Below are 24886 nucleotides of genomic sequence, written 5' to 3'. Positions count from 1 at the left end.
TGTCAAGGTTAGACCTATCAAGGTTAGGCCTGTCAAGGTTAGACCTGACGGTTAGACCTGTCAAGGATAGACCTGAAGGTTAGACCTGTCAAGGTTAGACCTGAAGGTTAGACCTGAAGGTTAGGCCTGAAGGTTAGGCCTGTCAAGGTTAGACCTGTCAAGGTTAGACATGTCAAGGTTAGACCTGTCAAGGTTAGACCTGTCAAGGTTAGACCTGAAGGTTAGACCTGTCAAGGTTAGACCTGAAGGTTAGACCTGTCAAGGTTAGACCTGTCAAGGTTAGACCTGAAGGTTAGACCTGTCAAGGTTAGACCTGAAGGTTAGACCTGTCAAGGTTAGACCTGAAGGTTAGACCTGTCAAGGTTAGACCTGTCAAGGTTAGACCTGTCAAGGTTAGACCTGAAGGTTAGACTGGTCAAGGTTAGACCTGTCAAGGTTAGACCTGTCAATGTTAGACCTGAAGGTTAGACCTGTCAATGTTAGACCTGCAGGTTAGACCTGTCAAAGTTAGACCTGTCAAGGTTAGATTAGACCTGTCAAGGTTACACCTGTCAAGGTTAGACCTGTCAAGGTTAGACCTGTCAAGGTTAGACTGGTCAAGGTTAGATCTGTCAATGTTTGACCTGTCAAGGTTAGACCTGTCAAGGTTAGACCTGTCAAGGTTAGACCTGTCAAGGATAGACCTGTCAAGGTAACACCTGTCAAGTTTACTCTCTATTGTAATACCACAGCTTGTTACTTGGCCTATAAGATTGTTATACATCTGGGAAAAATATACCCTGATGATAAACTATTTTTTACCTAGCTAAATATACGCAACTTATTAATTGTAATGCATATATCTGTAATGATTTTCTGCAATGTTTAGTATTTAATGAGACATTAAACTTTAGTGGCTTTTCTTAAAATAATTGTACACAAAAAAACAAAAAAAAAAACAAATAAACTGCAAAGCTATGCATAACTTATTATCTTTAAGTGAAACATTGTTTTATTATATTAAAACTTAATTTTAAAATCAAACTGTTATTAGTGAATCAGACATTATAATATTATTCAAGTGTTATTGCTAATTCTGTATACCAGTAGTCTACTTACATCAACAAAATGACCACAACGGCAGCTACCAACGAGACGACAGCGTATATGACTATCTCTTGTGAACTTGAGCCAGTAGAGACCAACGCTAGAGAACGGAGATTAAATAAATCTTTTATATTTTGACCTATTGTCTCAGCTCAATTTACAATTTTACATCGAAAATGATTTCCTCAAATTTTAACAAAATAGTTATTTTAGAATATTAAACACTAACAAGTAAATAAAATTGCAAATATAAAAGCCTATTAAATAATACATTTGATAGGAGAGGAGGTTTATAAATATAGTGCTAGTGTAACATTTCGCTACAAAAGCTCCTGGAGTTGACGAGTTTAAGTGTGTGTATCTGTCTTAAGTTTATTTAGGGCTGAAATAAAACGTGTTATACCTGTCTTGTAGCTGTCTCAAGTTTATTTACAATTGAAATCAAATGTGTTATACCTATAGTCAGGGGCGTAGCGAGGGGGGGGGGGCGGGGGGTGCGGACCGCACCGGGTGACACCATTTAGGGGGGTGACACCAAGGAAAAAAATAGCAAAATATATAGAGAAAAACTCGAGGGGGGGGGTGCAAATCGAAATTTTGAGGGGGGGGGGTGCAAATCGAAAACTTGAGGGGGGGGGGGTGCAAATCGAAAGTTTGAGGGGGGGGGGGTGCAAATCGAAAACTTGAGGGGGGTGCAAATCGAAAATTTGAGGGGGGGTGCAAATCGAAAATTTGAAAGTTTGTCCCTGGGAAGGGTCTCTATGCCTCTGGGGGGGGGGGGGGGGTGACACCATTAAGTGCCGCACCGGGTGACACCCGACCTCGCTACGCCACTGCCTATAGTGTAACTGTCTCAAGTTTATTTAGAATTGAAATCAAACGTGTCATACCTATCGTATACCTGAAGGGTTGTGACGTAGTCAGTCCTTGAGAGCTAGTGGCAGTGACGCAGACGACAGAGGTGCCGGGTGGAAGCTCTAGAGTCGTGGGGCCGAAGATCCTGTTTTGTATACTTTTGATGGGCGTCACTGGTGAAAACATTACTAGTGTGAGTCTTAATAGGAGTATTACAAATATGAATAAAAAATACGAATAAACATGATATTTTGGCTATAGGGTCTCGTCAAGCTGACGTAAAATAACAACAATATATGCAATTATAACCAGTGGCGTAGCGAGGTCGGGTGTAACCCGGTGCGGCACTTAATGGTGTCACCCCCCCGGAGGCGTTGCGACCCTTCCCGGGGACAAACTTTCGATTTGCACCCCCCCCCCTCAAGTTTTCGATTTGCACCCCCCCCCCCCTCAAGTTTTTCTCTATATATTTTGCTATTTTTTGCCTTGGTGTCACCCCCCTAAATGGTGTCACCCGGTGCGATCCGCACCCCCCGCCCCCCTCTCGCTACGCCCCTGATTATAACAATAATTTCAAACATTTTTACATGGGTCGGCGTGCTTTGAAAGTTCAACCAGCTCTGATGGGTACCTAGCACATATTAGGGAAATCAAAGGTGGCTGGGCATAGCGCTGACCATACATCCCTTCATATGACCAGTTAATGAGATATGAATTCCACTTCATCTGTCGCCAGGTCTAAAATAGGAACTTTACTTTTTAAACAAAAATACAATTATTTTTGTAAACTTCCAAGATGGTATCAATGCAGTGGGCCTCAGCGTTAGTCTCACTGTTACAACAGTGGGCCTCAGCGTTAGTCTCACTGTTACAACAGTGGGCCTCAGCGTTAGTCTCACTGTTACAACAGTGGGCCTCAGCGTTAGTCTCACTGTTACAACAGTGGGCCTCAGCGTTAGTCTCACTGTTACAACAGTGGGCCTCAGCGTTAGTATCACTGTTACATCAGATCACGTGAAGGGACGAGATCACGTGGTACTCACGTGACTGACAGCCCCCGTCCACCGAGGCTGACACGTGAAAGCTGTCAGCCAAAAACTGTCTGGCCGAGCTGCTGTCACACGCTTGACTGACCCTCAGGTACAGCTGCCCGCCCCCTCCCGTGTAGTGGCTCACCACTACCTCAGCCCTGTCTTGTGGAAAGAGAACTCACATCAACAACACACATCAACTAAACTTCTATCATGTTGTCCTTCTTACAAGATGAGCACTACATAATGATATGCAAGTCCAATTTATGCACGTTTTTGAAGAAAATTAACAAAACTAAAGTTAAGTATATAACTAATTGATTATTTAAATTAAAATACTTCTAAAACTGTGTTTGGGGGAAAAGATAACAATAAAGACATCCGAATAACATAGATTAAGTTTCTTCAGTTCTTCCTACAGATTAGATTAAGTGCCATTATTAAATCTCTGAATCTCATAGATTGAAATTTAAAATAATACAAAGATCTTTATTTAACTTTTGTTAGAGTGAATTGAAATAAAATGTAATAATACACATCGAACTTTGACTACAATAAAATAGCATGTAAAATCCCGTACTTGAACTACTGTAATAAAATAACATGTAAAACTAAATATTGTACTTAACTACTGTAATATAATAACATGTAAAACTAGATATCGTACTTGAACTACTATTGAAGTAACATTCTGCTGGTACCATCCCCATCCATCTACCATCCACCATGATGGATAGGTTAAGTTTGGTTGATGCACCTCCCGTCTGTACAGGTTCGGTCGTCTGCTCGTATACTGAGGTCGGGGTCATCTCATGGTCCCGGCTTGCCCCCTCGTCCAGAAGATGGAGCACCCCACACCAGCAGCCGTCTGTCCACTCCCTCCTGCACGCGCTTCTGACCTCAGACAAACAGTCATCAGGCTCTTCGGTGCCTGGCCTTGACCCCGTGTTGACCGTCACCGTTCCTGTGGCTGTGAGTGGGTGAGCCAGTGTCTGCGTTGTGTCGTTCAGATCGTAGTGCAGCACGGGGAGGGAGCTGGTGTTGACCCGGGGGGTGGTGGAGAGGGGGACGAGCAGTTCTAGAACATCAGGGTCGGCTGACGTGGTGGCGTTCTGCTGCAGTATGTGTGTGTGGGGGTAGTCCTGGTCAAATAAATCATGAGAGGGGGGGGGGTAAGTCCTGGTCAAACAAATCATGGGGGGGGTAAGTCCTGGTCAAAGAAATCATACAGCTGCAGTATGTGTGTGTGGGGGTAGTCCTGGTCAAATAAATCATGGGGGTGGGGGGGGGGGTAAGTCCTGGTCAAATAAATCATGGGGTGGTAAGTCCTGGTCAAATAAATCATTCAGCTGCAGTATGTGTGTGTGGGGGTAGTCCTGGTCAAATAAATCATGGGGGGGGGGTAGTCCTGGTCAAACAAATTATACAGCTCCACTATGTGAGGGGGGGGTAAAGTTCTGGTCAAGCAAATCACACAGCTGCACTTTGTGTATGTGTGTGTGTGGGGGGGGGGGGGTAAGTCCTGGACTACTCATACTTTGGAAGAATTTTATTAAATACCTGCATATTCCTGTTGCGGATATAATGTCTTTACTTTAATCTAACAAAATCTTAAATTATAGCGTTAAGGTTATGTATATTGTTAGACTAAGCTACGGGTATGTGGACCAAGGCAATGTTAGGGTATGGCAAGGTAGAATAATATTACGAGGTTATATTTACTACATTGACGAGGTAGATACATTTGAAATAAAAGGGTAGTTTGTTTTAATTAAAAGAATTACGACTTAAAAATTTATTTTATTTTATTTTAAATATAAATGCCTTTGAAAACTAAGTAGGCCTATATATTTCGTCACACTACAATTAGATGTGCCAAATTCAAATGACGGCACAACAGTGTCAACACAGGCTGACCTTGCATCCGCCCACCTGACTGTCCCACTCACACCATAGGAGTGCCAGGGCTGTAGCACTGCTCACACTTTCTGTCTGCACCCTGACCTTGACCTCATCGTCAGGATAAAACTCCGCTACCATCCGTGGTGGTGAGGGCTCTGTGTGAGGGATAAACGGATCATAAGGTGGGGTGGGTTGTGAGAGATAAACGTATCATAAAGTGTGAGGGGGGGAGGCTGTGTGAGGGATAAACGTACCATAAGGTGTGGGGGTGGGCTATGTGAGAGATAAACGTATCATAAAGTGGGGGAGGGGGGTGGGCTGTTTGAGGGTTTAACGTATCATAAGGGGGGGTTTAGCAATTTTTTTAGGGAGGGGGGTGTGTGAGGGTTAAATGTATTATAAGGTGTGTGTGTGGGGGGGGGGGGTGTACCCCAAATGGCTTGGATTTAACGAATAGAAATATTGGGGGTGTGGGTTATAACGTATAACGAATCACAAAGTTTAAAGAATGGGGGTGGGTGGGTGGTGGGTAGCAGTATACGACACAAACGACTAACAAACCATAATGGGTTAGGACTATGCTAATGTGTACACACAAAAATGTTTTAAAGCTTTAACTACTGTTTTTTGTTTGTAATATAACGAACGGGCAACCATGGAATAATTTGCATAAAAAGGCTATTTTTCCTTATATAGTTTTCTAGCTTTCATATAAGATACGAATACAATAAAAAAAACATGTCCGTAGTTACGGAACTGCTAACAGTCCATGGGGACTAAAGAGGCTGGTGTCAGGGGCGTAGTAATCCATTCCGGCGCCCTAGGCGAACTACTAATCATTTTCCAATAACAGTTTTTATTTAGGTGTCTCACAGTCGATGTACAAAACAGATACAATATTTTATTTCCTACTCTTTATAATTCAGTGATGCAGCATAGAATGAACTTTTTTTTACTACGTTTCACGCCCCCTTAGGGTCGGTGCCCGGGTTGGCCGCCCCACCCGCCATTCCGTAGTACGCCTCTCAATGGTTTATTAATTTTTGGAGCAATCAATGTGTATATTATAGGGTTAAACTCATAGTTGTTTTTACCCCTTTCAGCAGGGATCCGAACCTCGGTGTAGTTTTCTGATTGACCAACTTCATTCACCGACCAGATCTTGATCGTCAGCTCGTCGTCTCTCGCTTTCTTCAAGTAGATGGCGTTGTGGGTGTGGTTGTTATAATATTCTGTACTTCCGTTGGCCTTAACCTCCAGCTTGTAAGACACGTCACTTCCGCCTGCAGCTGATCGCGGAATTTCCTAGGAAAAAAAAACGGCTGGTTCTATAAATACATTACAAAGGTGACTGCGATTTCTACATTAACTATGGTGCTAGTTTAAAACAAAAACAATGAAATAAATAGTTGCTATTTATGTTGTAGGCCTACCTCCCAAAGAACGTATACTGTTTCAAGTTCTGCTGCGTCGTTTTCCAGAGTACTGGAGTAGGTGATGTCATTGTAGACAGGCGGATGGACTGGAACTTTTAGAAAATAAATAAAAAACATTTTAAAAGATTAATTAAATAAAACCCTGGTAAGTAAACGATGTATCGTGGATGGTTACATGTATGAGAGAAATGCTCAATTTGTGAAGCAGCTTTGGTCTCTCAAATAAAAATTGCTCGAGAGATTTTTTTTTTACATTAGCTGAAGAGGTTTAAACCCTCAGTAATAGTACCCCATCATCACGGTGAATCTAAATGGGCAGCCTTAGCTAACTGGAACCATTGCTGGCACCCAGATTCCATTATTAACTTTATCATAACGACCATACATATAGTATCTAAACTATGACAGTACAATCGTTCAGTGAATCACTGACTAACAGATTTGTATATCTCGCTATTTTATAGTTGATAGATATAAATAATAGATTTTTACAATCTTTCTGCATTAGTTATAAATACTGTTTTATAAACAATACACCTTTTTTCACTGCGAAGTCAGGAGCCCCGAGACAACGCTTGTACAGTGACAGTATTCATTTGACTAAAATTGGAAGCAGCATTCTTGCTAAAAATATAAAGTATCCCCAAAGAGCCGTCAGCTTAACAGATAAAGACCATGTGCAACTTTCAAACGTAAAAGGTACAACGTCTGATTTGGTTTCGACTGTTGATTTGCTTCCAACAATATCTTCAGATCAATTGAACTCTAGCCCAGGCTTACATCACTTAATGGGCTTTAGCCCTTTGTTGCTTCATCAAGCTCTAATGTTGTCGCTTAAGCGCCTTCCTGGAACCTAACTTTTTTCACTTACTATTTACTAGTTTAGCTCACTGTACTATTTTAATTATAGTGAAGGCAGTGTGAAGAGCAGCGAGTGTTTGTTTATTGGATGACAAAGCGTGTAATTGTAAGACAATTATATTGATTCTGTTTAATTAGTTCATTATATTGATTTTTGTTTATAACATCTCTTATTCATTGATATTTTATTATCTTTATGCATTGTCTATTTTCATCATCCTGGCCCTCACAAAGTGGGCTAAAATTGGGTCATTTAAATATTTTCCACATATTTAATAAACACCATGAAGTTCTAAAAATTTTAAACAATTCCAACAATCCTTTCCATATCTTTGGTTTCTCTGAAACTCGATTACAATCTTTTATAAATGATGTTGAGATATCCGTCTCTGATTATAACCTAATACGCCGAGACCCATCCTTACACAAAGAAACTGGCCTTTGTGTCTATGTCCACTCCTCAATTCGTTTCAAGTACAGGATGGATCTGTCAACGGACAATATAGAATGTATTTGGATTGAACTCGAAAAAAGCAAACACCATCCGGCAATTTTAATTTGCTTCCTTTATAGAAATCCATGTGAAAACATGGATTGGTATGATCGTTTTTGCTCCATGATGGATACCGTTTTATCTACTAACAATGAATATATCATATTGGGAGATTTTAATATAAATTTATTAAAACCTCAAGGATATTGGCAAGATATTATTGATTCTTTGAATCTAAAACAATTTGTGCACACGGCTACCAGGGTAAATGATAAATCTAGTACAATAATTGACCACATATACGCATCACCTGACTGCAACCTAATAGAGGTCTGTGTCCCCTCTTGTGGTGTTAGTGATCACTTCCCTGTTTGTTGTACTTTTTCGACAAAAAGATTATGTGTACCTTCGCGGCAACACATAACTATAAGTTATCGCTCTTTTAGAAAATTTAATGAAAATCTTTTTCTTTCGGATTTATTGGCTGCCCCCTTCTGCAATGTATACAATTATAATTGTCCCGATCTTGCCATTTCTGAATGGCTGCGTATTTTCTATACTATATATGATAAACATATTCCTAAAATCTCTAAAAGAGTTAAGACTACATACAAACCTTCTTGGTTTAACAACAATATCGAATCTGCAATTAATAAAAGAGACTGGCTTAAACGTTATGGAACTTCTGAGGACTTTTGTAGGCAGCGAAATTATGTCAAACTGCTCGTGCGTAGGTCGAAGAAAGAGTATTTTAATAAGCTGCTGTCAGGCAAACCTAATTCCAAATCTATCTGGACTGCTATAAATCAAATAATTAGAAAAAAACGCACATGTAATACAGCTGGACATTGCCAGATATCTGCTGATGACTTTAACAATCATTTTATATCATCTGTAGCGCTCAACACAGATGCTGATTACACAATCAGTGAGGAGCTTAAAATTTTTTGTAATTCTGCTCACCGTGGTAGGACAGAGCTGATCATTCCGCTTCTCACTGTTCATGAAGTTTATGTTAGCCTAAGATCTCTTAAACCGTCTTCAACAACTTCGTTTGATGATATTTCTAATAATGTATTGAAGATTTCAGCTCCAATAATTTCCGAAGTTTTAACCTATGTCTATAACCTCTGTATTGCCAAGCATTATTACCCGACACATTTTAAGCATGCTAAGGTTATACCACTACACAAAAAAGGTAACATCCAAGATGCTAATAACTACAGGCCAATTTCTATACTTTCTTCCCTCTCCAAGCCACTAGAAATACATATAAACAAATGCATTTCATATTGTAATAGATTGAAATAATTGTGAGGTCAAGGGAACTCACTCTTCTGTATTAGTTATATTTATAATATTGTTATCTTGAGTGATGTCCCTTGTGTACTTCCTTCCGTCCTCTCTGTGTGTTACCATCGTGATGTAGTTAGACCCAATAAACGTGTTATATACAACCACAGGCTTCTGTCGTCAATCTATTATAACTGGCGACGAAGGATAAACATCTACTAGAAAGAGCACCTACTTACGCAAAAAAGAGGTTTGCTAGAGCTTATTAGCTAATTATTTCTAGAATTATGGCGCTGTATGGCCAAATAAAAGAATTTGATGCGAATGATGAAATCATTCAAGATTACCTAGAGAGGTTAAGCTTTTACCTAGAAGCAAACAACGTGACGATAGAAGCCAAAAAGAGAGCTGTTTTGTTAACAGTCATAGGGCCTCAACAATTTAGGCTACTAAAAGACTTATGCGCACCAGCTAGTCTAACTACCAAGAGCTTTAACGAGCTGAGCAAATTGCTAACAGACCACCATGCGCCTACCCCATCAAAGTTTTTATGTAGAGCTAGATTTGACAGTAGGACTCGTCAACCAAACGAGTCAATATCAGAATATGTTGCTGCTTTACGTCATTTAAGTAGATTTTGTGAATTCGGCGATACGCTGTCTGACAGATTATGTGAAAAGTTTGTGACAGGTGTAAACAGCCCTGATATTCAAAGAAAGTTGCTGCTCGAGTCAGATCTAAAATTGGAAAAAGCAATACAACTTGCAATGTCATCCCAGCAGTCATCAGATGCGGCGAGATCTTTAGCACCTTCAGAGATCCATGCAGTAAACAGCAGGTTAGTCAATAAACATCAACCCCATCAGAGCATTCCAACTTATGCTAAACAGCCTGCTCGTTCAAATCCTAGATCTAAATCTAGTAATAATTATCAAAAATGTCATCGATGCAAAGGTCCCCATGCATCTCATCGGTGCAAGTTCAAGTCTGCAACTTGTTATAAGTGCAGTAAGCAAGGTCACATTGCCAAGGCCTGCTTTGCAAAGTCTTCGTCTGTTGCTAAATCTAGCCAGTCAAGACAGTACCGCAACCAAAGGCAGCACTATGTTAACTCTCACCAAGACTACCTAACCCAACCAATGAACCACTCTACCTGTGAAAATGCTCAAACTGATTCGCAGCCGGATTTCAACCTATTCTCTGTGAAATCAATAAGTCATGCTCCCATCAATGTACCAATTTATATCAACGGTAAGAGCATCAGCTTCCAACTTGACACTGGAGCATCTCTAACAGTCATAACAAAGAAAGATTTTGACGCTGTCACAGGAGAATCAGTGCCTCTACAGCCGTGTCACAAGTGTCTAACAACATACACTGGTGACAATGTTCCGGTAATAGGAGAGTGTATGGTTCATGTAAGTTATAATGGTCAAAGTGTTAAACTTCCTCTTCTTGTGGTTGAAGGAAATGGACCGCCATTACTAGGTAGGAACTGGTTAAGTGATCTTAAGTTAAATTGGGAGAGTATTTGTTCATTGAAGAATGTAAAAGAATCTAGTCTTACTTCACTAGATAAAGTTATATCTGAAAATAAATGTGTTTTTGGTAATTCAGGTTTACTAAATGATAGAACAGTGAAGTTAAGCATTAAAGATACAAATCCAAGATACTGCAAAGCTAGAGTTCCACCTTATGCAATGAGGAATAAAATTGAAAATGAGCTAAGCAGATTAGAATCTAATGGCATTATAAAGAAGGTAGACTATTCCGATTGGGCGACACCCATTGTGCCAGTGTTAAAGAAGGATGGTTCTATAAGAATTTGTGGAGACTACAAAACTACACTGAATAAGCAAATAGAGCTAAATAGGTACCCTATACCTAACATTGAGGAAATTTCTTTGAATTTGGCAGGAGGAGACAAATTCACTGAATTAGACTTTAGTCATGCTTACACTCAACTAGAACTGCATCCAGATTCAAAAGTCTATACGACTATAAACACACATAAAGGACTCTACCAATATGAAAGACTATGTTTTGGCATATCATCTAGCCCTGGAATTTTCCAAGCTGTCATGGACAGTATTTTTAAGGACATTCCAAATGTTTGCGTTTACTTTGACAATGTGTACATAACTGGTAAGAATGACACTGAACATCTTAAAACACTTGATAAAGTATTAAAAATTGTTGGTGAAAAAGGTTTAAAGATAAACAAAGATAAATGTCAATTCATGTTGACAGAAATTAGTTTTCTTGGTTATGTATTGAGCAAACAAGGCATCAGACCTCAACCTGAGAAAACAAAAGCCATTAAAGAAGCACCCAAACCTGAAAATACCCAACAACTAAGAGCTTTTTTGGGCTTGATAAATTACTATGCAAAGTTCATAGGAAATCTGTCTGGTAAACTATCACCACTGTACAAGCTGCTACAGAAAAATGCAACTTGGCACTGGGGTAAACAACAAGAAGCTGCTTTTAATACAGCAAAAGAGGCTTTGTCTGCTGACACCTTACTAACTCACTATGACCCAGGGAAAAGACTTATATTAACATGTGATGCTTCACCAAATGGTGTAGGAGCAGTCTTGTCCCACATGGATGAGAAGGGTGACAGACCCATTGCTTTTGCCAGTAGATCTTTGAACCAGGCTGAGAAAAATTATTCTCAGTTAGATAGGGAAGGCTTAGGCATCATTTTTGGTGTTAAGAAATTTCATAAGTTTCTGTTTGGTAGGAAGTTCACCATCTTTACAGATCATAAACCATTGCTAGGTTTATTTGGAGAAAACAAAACCCTACCTGAGCATGCCTCACCAAGAATTCAAAGATGGGCTATCACACTAACTGCATACAATTATGAATTGAAATACAAACCTGGATCTGAGAATAGTGCAGATAGTCTTAGTAGATTACCTTTAAAAAACCAAAGCCTGAGCTATGTACCAGAAGATGTATTTGTTCTCTTCACTATCATGGATAACTCCAATATAAATGTGAATGATATTAAAAGAGAAACACAAAGAGATAAGTGCTTAATAAAAGTATCTGATTCTGTAAGAATGGTTGGCCTGAAGAGTCTGTGAATGATGACTTAAGGCCATATTAAATAAGAAATAAAAACCTTTGTGAAGATAATATAAAAGATGGAGAAGATGCAGTCCATTATCAGTCAGAGTTGCCTAAACAAAGTATTTGTAACTTAATAAATGATTATGGTGATATGGCAATTTCAAATGTTTTAAGTAATAAGGAATGTGATCAATCAAAGAAATCTATGTCAGTCAAGGATCTGAATAACAGCATAATACTTTCAGATGCCAATTCAAAAATAGTTCCATTAAATCATGACAAAACATCCATTGAAAGAGAATTTGGTGTTAATAAGAATGTGTATCTAAGAAATTATGGGAGAAAGGAAAAATGGATACCAGGTCAAATTGTTCAATGTACAGGACCTGTGTCTTATAAAGTTAAAAATAACTTGTGCAGATAATAAGTGTGAATCTGTCAATCCCACCAAATCTGAACAGTTGACACCAACTCTGTTCCACAACCAAGTTCTGTTGATATGAGTGAACCAAGTTGTCTGGAGTCAGAAAATGTAAATTCTGGAGTTAATGATTTAAATCCTAGACCTCCTGAGATAGAGAATCCAGATGGTCAGAATCTTGAGTCACCAAATCAAAAGCCACTGAGAAGGTCAAGCAGGACAATCAAAGTCCCAAATAAGTTAGACCTATGATTTTAAAGGTCAAAAGGACTTTGACATTATTGTTTTGTATTTTGATTATGTTGTAGCATATTGTGCATTGTTTGTAAGGATGTAATCTACCATAGTGTTCATGTTACAATATAATTGGTGATTTTAGGATACTATCAATTGTTCTATTGAGAGATGTGTTATTGTGTTCTAAGGGTAAAGGGATGTAATAGATTGAAATAATTGTGAGGTCAAGGGAACTCACTCTTCTGTATTAGTTATATTTATAATATTGTTATCTTGAGTGATGTCCCTTGTGTACTTCCTTCCGTCCTCTCTGTGTGTTACCATCGTGATGTAGTTAGACCCAATAAACGTGTTATATACAACCACAGGCTTCTGTCGTCAATCTATTATACATATTACCTAGAAAAGTTCAAGCTTTTCCATAGTAATCAGTCTGGGTTTAGAAAGTTTCATTCTTGTCACACTGCTCTGATTAAGATGAATGAAAACTGGCTTATAAATATTAACAAAAACCTACTCTGTGGCTCGCTGTTTGTCGATTTCAGAAAAGCCTTTGATTCTATTGATCACACCATACTTCTTAAAAAAACTAATTCCATACAAATTCCACGACTTTACAGTTAGGTTACTTCACTCCTTTTTATCTAACCGATCTCAACGCGTGTTTCACCTTAATACCATCTCTTCACAGAAATATGTTAATATAGGGGTTCCACAGGGCTCAATCTTAGGTCCTTTACTTTTTTCTTTATACATTAATGATCTTCCATTACATATTGACGCTGGTCAGTGCGAGATGTTCGCTGATGATACTTCTTTGCATGTCTTTGCAGACAGTGCTGAGTCACTCAGTTACAAACTTCAAACATGTGCCAATCAGCTTGCAACTTGGACAAAATTTAACAAAATGAAACTTCACCCCGATAAAACCAAGTCAATGTTTATTACAACTCATCAGAAACGCCTTCGTCTTCCATCCACCGCATTAAACATTACTATAGACAATTCAAACATTGAACAGGTAGACAGTTACAAATGCCTAGGATTGTTTATAGATCACAACCTCACTTGGTCTGACCATATTCATTTTCTAAGAATGTCCTTATTAAAGACAACCTTTCAGTTAGCAAGGATAAAGAACTTTCTCAACTATAGGAGCAGGCTGGTTTTTTATGAGGCTTTTATTCAATCCAGGTTGGATTATGCTTCTGTAGTGTGGAGCGGCAGCTTTATATCTAAGCAGCGTCCTCTTCTTTCTTTACAAAAAAGGGCTATAAAACTGGTTACTGGCTTGTCTAGTAGTATGGATTCTTTTCTTACAACTAAAATACTTCCATTAAATAAAAAGATAATATATACTAAATCAATTTTCTTATATAAAATATTCCACGAAACAGCCCCCTCTTACTTATCAGATCTATTTTCTTTTAACCCTTTATTGCATGAATTATTGGTTTACTTGGTAAAAAATTTTTGACTTCATATTTCTACAGCAAATGGACTAACTTGAGATGTAGGGAACTTTTTATTTGAATAGATGATAAATATCACAACAATTTTGGTCGTTGCAATTCTGCAACTATGCGCAACGATCAAACTTTTTTTCCATAATAAGAAAAAAAAATATTTATATAGAATTGTTGATAGAAATGTAAATAACTTGTACAAATCATTTGAGAGTAACAATAGTAACATGTAAGTTTATTTATGATGAAAACAAAAGTAAAAACATGTACACTGAAAGAGAAAAAAATAACTGAAAAATTACATGCAGGTTTATTTAGTAAAAAATTTATTAGCATTTTTTTTTGTTTGCTATACAACAAATAAAAACTTCTGTGCATTCTTGGTGCAGGACAACCTGCAACTAAATGATATTGTCTATGTAAATCTTGAGCCCAACATATTGGGGAACACTCTGAAATAATGTCTGCTCAATATTAGCAACAGCACTTTGTCATCTTGTCCCTTTGTAGCTTTACCTGTATGCACTTCAAAATCTTGGATTATACAAGTTGTTGGACACAACAAAAACTTTGTAGCCCATCTATATGGCTTTCCATGGTTGTAGGTTGGACTGCTTTTGCCTACGATATGTGAATGGGTCGATTTTCTCATGAATACTTAGAATCTCAGATGGCATGGGGTTTGATAAGCACATAGTTCCGACATTGGTCAACTTCTGCCCTTTGAACATTGTTTGACAGGTGTAGCTTATTCTTAATCCACTCAAATCTATTGATGGTTATGTCTGTGACAGTAACACATTAGGTGGCAAGGCACCAAGACCTTTGGTATCTAGAATTTTTTTTACAATGTTTATGTAAAACAAAATTTCCAGGAGATGTTTTTGTTCATCTTTATCCAGCACTAGTGGATTGTTTATGTCCTGCTGAGGACATAGTTTCACAGGTGTATATTATTCTTTATCCGCTTGAATCTGTTGATGGTCATGACGTATGTGACCGTAACACACTTGGTCGCAAGTCTCCAATACACTCTGCATATATGAGTTTTTACAATGTTTATGTAATACACACAATTCCTAGGAAATGTTTTAGCTCATTCTTATCCAGTGCTAATGGATTGTTTGTCCTGCTGAGGACATTGTTTGACAGGTGCAGATTATTCTTATTCCGCTTGAATCTGTTGATGGTCATGATGTATGTGACTGTAACACACTTGGTGGTAAGGCTCCAATACACTCTGCATCTAAGAGTCTTTAGAATCTTTATGTAATACACACAATTCCTAGGAAATGTTTTAGCTCATTCTTATCCAGTGCTAATGGATTGTTTGTCCTGTGGAGGACATTGTTTGACAGGTGCAGATTATTCTTATTCCGCTTGAATCTGTTGATGGTCATGACGTATGTGACCGTAACACACTTGGTGGTAAGGCTCCAATACACTCGGCATTTAGGAATTTTTTACAATGTTTATGTAAAATCTAATTTCCGGGAATAATCTTTATCCAGTGCTAAAGGACTGTTGATGTCATGTTAGAGGACAGTACAGGTTGGATTGATACACAACTGTCCGAACACAGATTATCTATAAAGATGTCGTTGAAATAATCCAATGGCCGCCTCTGATGTTTGGCTTCTCTCCTAGGATCAGGAAATGGTGGAACATTTGCTGTTTACTGGGACTGATCATTCTGTTGTTGCTAATGAAGACCTTGGTGTAGACAATTGAGAAGGTCCTGAGGAGTTTCATCATTTTTCGCAAATGGGCATACTCTGTAGAAATAAATTTTGAGAACATTATTTGGTTATAAATTATGCAATAATTGTATACAAAACAATACATGCTTTACTAATCTACAATCAAACCTTTAAAGTATGCAATAATAATATGTTACCTTCAACTACGTCAGACAAATCTTCATCACCAACATCCGATAGGACCCGGGTACTGTTTACGTTCTCTATTTCATCATTGGACAACTCACTATCTTTTGAGCCAAAAGGAGTAGCTCAGAATAAACTGGTAGAAGACTTTCAAATTAGACTCTTGGATCCATGGTTATGAATATGTGAAACCCTAAAATAAAAACAAAAGGTTATTCATTAGTCTAGCTCTAGTCTTAACGATAAATATATAAATAAAACTAATAAAACTATTGTTAGGCTATAATTTATTATGATTATTATAGGCAAAAACTAGATCTAGAAGCTTTAAATAATATGCCACAACACTAAATGTATTTCACATCATAAAATAAACTATTTTGTGTCTAGAAATAATTACCAAGTAAACTAAAGTCTAGCTCAGAGCAGCCATTTTTATTTATTCCGTTGCATGTAGTTGCATTACTACAACAATACAAAACGTAGGCCTTACTAATGAAATATTAAGAATTTTATTGTGAAATCAACTAAATTAGTACTAATGCATAGTTGTTATTGTAAATATATTTTTTTCGGTAATCCCTTAGTTTAGCGTCGGAAATTATCGGGTAATGTTTGTTGAGTTTCGGTAGCTAGAGTTACGGTAAACCATGGTTTATTTGACCATTGAAATATAAATAAATTGAAAGTCGATTGTAGTAAATTAATGTTTTAATTTTTTAAGTTTAATCGACTAAAGAAAACAAGAATAAATATAATAGTAGATTTAAATTAGTAGATCTAAAAATTAAAAAAAACATATATAAATATAAATAATGAAGTCAAATGTAATAATTTAATGTTTTTGGCTTGCAGCGGATTTGCTACCATTAATTAATAGTATTTCTCGCTAACTTGGAGGCGTGGTCGGTTGCTAACAACAATATGGCGTCCGGACCGGACGCTTGACTTCCGACGATTTTTCGGCCAAATTCCAGAGACCTTCTACTAATTAGTTTTTAAAATGTTTACCACGCGCAAAATGGCGGGACTTTCACGTTATAACAACAAGCTATAGGTGGCAGGGCTATATATGCCAGAAAAGCATTTTAAAATTTGCGTTGGAGAATGAAGGCTAAATTTAAAAGTTGGTTTCATCAAAAATACTACAACTTTTTAAATATCGATTTCCATATTACAAAATTGATTTCCATAGTAAAGCATTATTAGTTTTATCAGTCTATGAAAAAATAAATCAAATATCGCCAACCCTTTTTGTATAAGACCAGCCACAAAAATGACAACCAATTTTTTTTTTAAAAATAAACCACGTGACCACTATTTGGAGATCACTAGTGAGGAACTCTTGTGCATGGCCACTTAAAAAGTCTAACCTGATTTGTGGTTTTCTTTACCTTCAAGGGTTAGAAGAGTTGTCATGGAGAGATGTGTTGGACATGGCAGTGATTGACAATAAATATTAAATTAAGTAATTTAGTTTAAAAAGAACTAAAAACTCCAAAATTAGTGCCTAATGGATTAAATATGGATGTCTATTATTCAGTGGTCATGTTTAAATTGATAATTGCGTAAATTCTAGATTTAGTGAGAAAAACTATTAATTAATTAGATCTAGATCTAGCTAGATATCTAGCTGCTAGACCAAGTAAAAAAATCTAGATTACGAAAATAGTAAAAATGATTACAAAATGTAAAAATGATTACAAAAATAAATCTATCCAAAATTTAAACATTCTGTATAAAAATAAAAGATGACGCCAAATAAAGTATTGTTTACAGTACTTCCGGTGAATTCCGGAAGTGTGTGACAGACTTTGGCATTGTTTTACTGTTTTTTACTGCTATACGATTCCGGAATAATAACCGACGCTAAACTAAGGGATTACCTTTTTTTCAGCTAGTTTATTATAATTTTAACCAGGTTTTAACGTAATTTTATACTTACCATTTAGCAAAAAGCAGAAAAGTGTAGATCGCTTCTAAAAATGTCCGATTTGAAAAAGAAGAATCTTCTTTTCAAAAGAGTTCCGGTATAAAATGTAATAAAAAGTGCTATCCGGAGTAAAATTAGTTGAAAACGAAACAAAATATTAAATAATACAGTACTTGATTACTCCTAAAGTATTGTTGCAAAACTGCAACGCTATGCCATATAGGGTTAACATAAAATTAGGTCGTCGTCTCAATTTACCATTCCCTTATTCAACCTTTTTCCAAAAACATAGCTTCGCCTACTCTGGTTCTAATTTGTGGAACAATCTTCCTAATAAAATAAAGCTATCTAGATCTGAAAATATATTCAAATCTAAATTAAAACTAAAATTATTTAATGACCTAACTGACTCATTGTAACATTTCTCATTCATCTATTATATTCTCTTTTTTATCTCATTATGTATGATTGCTATGTACCATTGTTTCTTTATTCCACATTTTCAGTGCTATGTGTTACTGCTATGTGTTATTGAATTGCTTTATTTGTTTAAACGGCCAATGTGAAAAAAGGCCTTTGTGCCTACAATTGTAACCGTTGTTTGAATAAATTTGAATAAATTTGAATAAATTTGAATAAAATTTCTCTAGAATATTATATAAGATTACCAATGTGCATTCACATTTTGTGAATGGCTTTTACTGGAAATGTATTCATTTTTATATGCTTACATTAGATAAAATATAATATTAATTGCACTTTTTATGCTTTTTTAACTTTCTCGTATATACGAAGTAGGCCTATAGAGAAAGTCTTGTAATCGTGCAAAAAAAAATCGAGATTTTTGGAAATCTCGACGTTTTACACCTAACGGATACGGAAAAACATAATTTAATGCCAGCCTATTAGCTCACAAAACGTGTGTTTCTCGATGACTCACCTGATTTATGTGTATGAAAGAGGATACTCGAGCTCTCGCCCTCCCCGCCGCCGCCCACACCTCGAACCGACACTTGGTACCTAGTGTATGGTGCTAGACCGTTGAACTTAATGGCACTGTAGTTAGGGAACTCCGTAGTATTATATGATTTATTTATTGTCAACTGAAATTTAAAGAAATTTAAAGTAAACAACAATTTTAAAAATATTTTAAATCAAAACAAAAATATAAAAATAATAAATACATAAAAACGTTTATAATTACAAGCTTTCATAAATGCACCAAAAGAAGAAAATAATAACATTTTTATTAAATATAAAATAATTTTTAAAAATATAATAAATCTGCGGTTCCTTTAAATATAAAAAAAAATTACTTTCTTTAACATATTAATGCACTACTATTTATACTACTACTAATAAAACCGTGGACCGCTTGTTTAAATACTTATTACTATAGCGGCCCACGCTTTTATATATAGTGATATAAATAGTAGTGCATTAATATAATTAAAGAAAGTAATTTTTTAACCATCAACCCATCAGACCATCAAACCATCAAACTATTAAACCGTCAAACCATCAAACCACCAAACCATCAAACCATCAAACCATCAAACCATCAAACCACCAAACCATCAAACCATCAAACCATCAAACAATCAAACCATCAAACAATCAAACCATCAAACCATCAAACCATCAAACCATCAAACAATCAAACTATCAAACCATCAAACCATCAAACCATCAAACCATCAAACAATCAAACTATCAAACCATCAAACCATCAAACAATCAAACTATCAAACCATCAAACCATCAAACCATCAAACCATCTACCATCTACTATCAAACCATTAACTCAGCACAACATCTTCCATCAAACTATCTAAAATTACACCATCACCCTCACCCCCCCCCCTTACCTCCAGAGTTTCCACAAAGTCTTGGAGCCGTGTCAGACGTATCCGGTACCGTAACTGTAAACCCAAGTAGCTGAGTTCGGGTACCAGACTTTTTGAGAACTCATTCAGTCCAAACACAAGAACAGCCTGGTTGGGAGTCAAGTCAACAACGTCTAACTTGACAACTTTACCCGGTCGGACTGAAAATAATGTCAATTTATTGATTCTAGACCCATGCAAGAAACTGGTCACAGGTTTGATAATTAAGCACTAAAAATTGCAACACAGTTAGCTTTTAACTGCAATACTGAACAAGCGTTCGATCATCTTTTAAAGCAAGCGTTTGGTTAGCCTTTAAATAAATGATTGAAACACTAAAGTAAGTTTTAATCATACGCTAAATGAGACTGGACAAGTCAAAGTTTATTTTTATTTCAGTCGCTACACTATCGACAGATCATCAATAATACAGTAAATCAGCTGACGAAATCAAGCGGATCAATTAAATTCAACCAATAAAATGTAAGAACTCACCGTTACCTACCTGATAGGCAAAGTCACACGTGAGTGTTCAGTCTTTAGATGCAGCACATAATACAATAAAATATTCTACCACTTCCCTCACGACATACAATTATCTACTTCTATAAATAAGCAGCTAGAAACCAACACGAATACTCAACTGTAATCTATCACTCTGTAAATGCGAATCAGGCTGGTATAAGGGGGTCTGGAGCTCGTGATATTTATTATGATGTTACTGTTCTCGTCAATCATGTTCTCATCGACCTTCTGATTTCTGCACACACATGCACACACGTCTGATCCATCGAACGACGTCACACCACAAGGATCGCACGAGAAATCTGGCCTTACAGAAAAAAAGGAAACACAAACACAAGTAGACAACCAATGATAATACTGCATGTTGTTCGGTACAAGATTCACAGAAATTAGGATGTGTTTTTTGTTGAATAAATAGCAGAACAACCTTGTGCTCACCCTTCATCGTCTGGATCCTGATCGCCCCAGTCGTCTGCTACAGTCATTGTATAGTCTCGACAACTCAGGTTGTACCCTTGAACTTGCTCAAACACCACCAGTACATCCATTCTATCAGAACTCACGAATCCCTTCACTTCCATTTCTTCTGATAAACGGATTTTTAAAAAAAATATATCTCTAAAGGTATTTGTATTTTCTACCCAGAAATTATGCATCTAAATATCTATATGGCCTATATAGAAATCATGCATCTAAATATGTATATGGCGTACATAGAAATCATGTATCTAAATATATATATGGCCTACATAGAAATCATGCATCTAAATATGTATATGGCCTACATAGAAATTATGCATCTAAATATGTATATGGCCTACATAGAAATCATGCATCTAAATATGTATATGGCCTACATAGAAATCATGCATCTAAATATGTATATGGCCTACATAGAAATCATGCATCTAAATATCTATATGGCCTACATAGAAATCATGAATCTAAATACGTATATGGCCTACACAAAATTCATGCATTTTTAAATGTGTATGTAGTCTAGACAAAAATCATGCATCTTTAAGGGTAGACACCACGGATAGATTTTTTTTTTTAATTTAACGCATTTCTGGGTATTTAATAAGTACATATGTTAGTAGTTGTTAGGCTATAGACAAAAATAATATATGGCCGTCAATAGCAGTACTGGTTGCCATGGGAACCGCGAAAAGGTGTGAAAACTAACACCTTTTCAAATCGCTAAGGCTTTGTTCCCATAAGAGATTTTAAAAAGCGGATGAAAGATTTAGATTTACGAAACCAAACTACACATTTCTACGTTTGTTCATTGCGATAGCTTGTACTCAATTTTTATTACAAATTTTTACGTAAATTTATGTACAGAAATTAGGGGGTGGTGTCACATAAGTATTGATATTTTCTAAAGTATTGTAGTAAACTTAATGTACAAACGTAGTTTTGTAGATGGTATAATGCTAAATGCATGTGGAATGTTTCAGTGCTGTTACACTAAGGGTTCCAAAGCCTTAGCGATTTGAATGTTGAATTTTGAGTAAAAATGCAAAGTTGAGAAAACGTGAAAAGAAAGGCAGAAAAAGGCACTGTGCGTTTCCTCTTATAGCAAACAGAAATTGACTTCTTGTTATGTGTGGAAGAACCATTTGGCTAATAAAATACGCGTTGATTCATGTTGTAAGTTTAAGATAGATTTGTCTGTGTAAGCAGAAAATATGCATACAACAGGTAATAAATTAATGACTGTTAAGTCTTAAACATCCTATCATTCGATTGTTATTCTCAGAACAGCTATCATCAAACCAGATTAAGTTTTGTTTGTTAGTCGGTCTTCTCACGTCAATAGAATGTCTATTGTAGCTTACACAAGTTTATTGCCTTATGATAATAGCCTACTACACAACGCTGGGTACAACGCTTGAGGTTAGACACGCCCCTTCACCCCACCCCACCCCACCGCTGGATAGTGCGTGAAGAACCGATGAGCCATAGATTACCAATGTTCATTCAACCGTGAATAATACGTCTGTGTAGATAGGGTCAAGTACAGGGCCTAAGTGAATGCTTATCAGCTATCCCATCTAGTATTTACATTCGATGCTAGCAAACCCTGTACGGAGAGATGGGCGGGCATACACATTAACACATGTGTCGTATACAGTCCGGTGTAAAGCCTGATGAACGCGTTCAAGCCTATCACAGCATGCCGTAACAAGATTATAAACCGGCCGTTGGTTGAATGGCGAGAAGGGGATGAGGGGGATAAAGGGGATGGACAGTACATTCTTCAAACTGATAGATATGTCCATGACGCATTGTTTCAGCTTAGTATAATAAAGCGTACGAAACAGTGTTTAATAGTGTTCCAGTGACAATCAACAGTACATTTCTAGGCTAAGTTTCAATTATTAAACTTAATGTTGTTCTATAACTTTAAAACAACAAATAAAAGAGTATATGCAAATAAAGTAAACAAACTAAGACAGGCGATTGTTTTGTTTATGTAGAAACAAGATGGCTGCCTAGCACACGTGGTTAGTTGCAACCTATCGCAGATTATTTTGATTTACTGTACTATTGTATGATTGGTCAAACGTATCAATGAATCTCTTCCCATTCATTATTTTTACGCGCATGCCCTTATATGGAGTTTGACATCAAATTTTACATGGTAGAAAACAACGTTTATCCCACTTATTTGTAGAACAAAAGAAAAGGTCACTACACCAGCGGGTACACGAGTGCTTGGCCCTTAGATTGCTGTAAAGTTTATGGTGCCTCGCGGGCAATAAATGATGTAATACTCGCTCGAAGATAGCCGCTGTCCACGTAGTAGTGTGAAAACTTGCCGGGGGGTACCATGTTTCACATGGCAATAAACGGATAACCGTACGGCGTAGAAGTCCGAAATGTTCGGGTTAGATAGACAAAAGGTATTAGTACCGAATTAAAAAATAAAAATTTTGGGGAGCAAAATTATTTTTTTATCGAAAACATGGGTATCTTGTATCCTTAAAGTTGTAATATTTTCATATACTTAGTATGCCAATTGACTAAATATATTATTTCTTTCGAAACAGTAGCAACGTTAGATTTTTTCCTGTACTATCAAGAAAGAAATATTCCAAAGTCCAAACAAAAAAAGTGTTTGTTAACCAAATTTACTTTTATCACTGAGGTAGGCCCCTACTTCTTGAACTCAAACCTACCCGAGGCTGATCTTGTCACCTGTAGTATCAAGGTAGCAGCAAGCATCCAACAAGACACCCCAGGGTAGTGCATGTTCGTGTATGTCTAGGGTCAATCATTTGCTTGGGTGGGTCATCCGGGTCATACGGGTCAGCCAGTCCTAAAAGACATTGTAGATAAATGAAACATGTTCTAAATACACCAAACTGATAAAACTGTTGATGGTTGTATTATTTTTTTAAGCTAACAATAAATACCAGACACCTGTGAATCTATGAGATACCAATCTTATTCAAGTAGAATTTATAATTGATTAGCATGTCTTACATGTTTTTATGTAATACAAATAAATAATTGTATTTATGTAATGCAAAGAAATAATTTTTTATGCAATACAAAGAAATCTGTTATGTATGTAATACAAAAAAATCATGTTATTTATGAAGTGCAAGGAAATATTTTATTTTTGTAATGCGAAGAAATCGTGTTCTTTAAGTAATACAAAGAAATCATGTTTTTTATGTAATGCAAAGAAATCATGTTTTTATGTAATGCAAAGAAATCATGTTTTTATGTATTGCAAAAAAAATAATGTTTTGTGTATTTCAGGAGAACGAGGTATGGGTTAATTTTTATTTTATATTAACCACTCTAAATGTGAAATTTTTTTTTTAAATTGCTTCAAAATATAGATTTTTTTTCAAAAAAAGTTACTAAAAAATTCAATAAAACTTAAAGCATACCTCAGAGGTGGATGTAACTTCTTTATTTGACAATACCACATTGGTTGAAATCTGGCGTAGATTGGATGTTTTTATCTGGCATTTGAATCTGCATTTTTGTTGAGCGTTAGCATCCAACATTTGAATCAAACGTTTTGACTTGCGTCTGTCCGGCAGTTTACGACATTATGCTTGTGTTAAAGATATACTTCCGGGTGCCTTTTCCCACGCCTCAGAATATGAATGAACAGACGGGTGTGTTCACAACATGAGACAAATACTTTGGTCATCTAACTGTGTGTGCGACATGTTCATGCGACATGTCTTGACCTTCTAACATCAGGACAAGTGGAGGTTGATAAGAATATCAGGGACACAAAGAAGGCGTGTTAGCCTGGCTTGATTATGGTTGTTATTTAGTAATTAAATGAAATATGGTTTAAATACAATCATCAAATCTAATACAACATAGAGGTTATATGTCTAATTTTTTAAATGCTTGATTACGAAAATCAATTATTTAATTATTGTGTGAGATCACTATGTGTGGAAGGACATCAAAATTATCAAGTTTGTTGTCGTGTTTGTTTTATAGGGGCTTTAACGT

The 24886-nt window shown here is 36.6% G+C and overlaps 1 protein-coding gene across 1 annotated transcript in view; it reads right to left on the bottom strand.

Annotated features, from left to right (window-relative positions):
* LOC131931324 (uncharacterized) overlaps nt 1-24630 on the bottom strand; it is a 26523-nt gene extending 1893 nt beyond the window's left edge. Inside the window, exons 1-13 of the mRNA XM_059288079.1 lie at nt 24301-24630; nt 23578-23717; nt 20831-20978; nt 20512-20699; nt 19850-20028; nt 18922-19084; nt 6308-6402; nt 5969-6179; nt 4890-5029; nt 3640-4114; nt 2985-3134; nt 1977-2114; nt 1099-1186 (exon numbers count right to left, since the gene is read on the bottom strand). Of these exons, the coding sequence (XP_059144062.1) occupies nt 1099-1186; nt 1977-2114; nt 2985-3134; nt 3640-4114; nt 4890-5029; nt 5969-6179; nt 6308-6402; nt 18922-19084; nt 19850-20028; nt 20512-20699; nt 20831-20978; nt 23578-23650 (2048 nt within the window). The 5' untranslated portion in view covers nt 23651-23717; nt 24301-24630. The remainder of the gene's footprint in view (nt 1-1098; nt 1187-1976; nt 2115-2984; nt 3135-3639; nt 4115-4889; nt 5030-5968; nt 6180-6307; nt 6403-18921; nt 19085-19849; nt 20029-20511; nt 20700-20830; nt 20979-23577; nt 23718-24300) is intronic.
* Between the last annotated feature and the right edge of the window lie 256 nt (nt 24631-24886).

The sequence above is a fragment of the Physella acuta genome, unplaced genomic scaffold (assembly GCF_028476545.2).
Source record: "Physella acuta isolate Inbredline_101_S28 unplaced genomic scaffold, ASM2847654v3 ptg001944l, whole genome shotgun sequence".
Lineage (NCBI taxonomy): Eukaryota > Metazoa > Mollusca > Gastropoda > Physidae > Physella > Physella acuta.
This window is presented reverse-complemented; position numbering and strand designations above follow the sequence as displayed.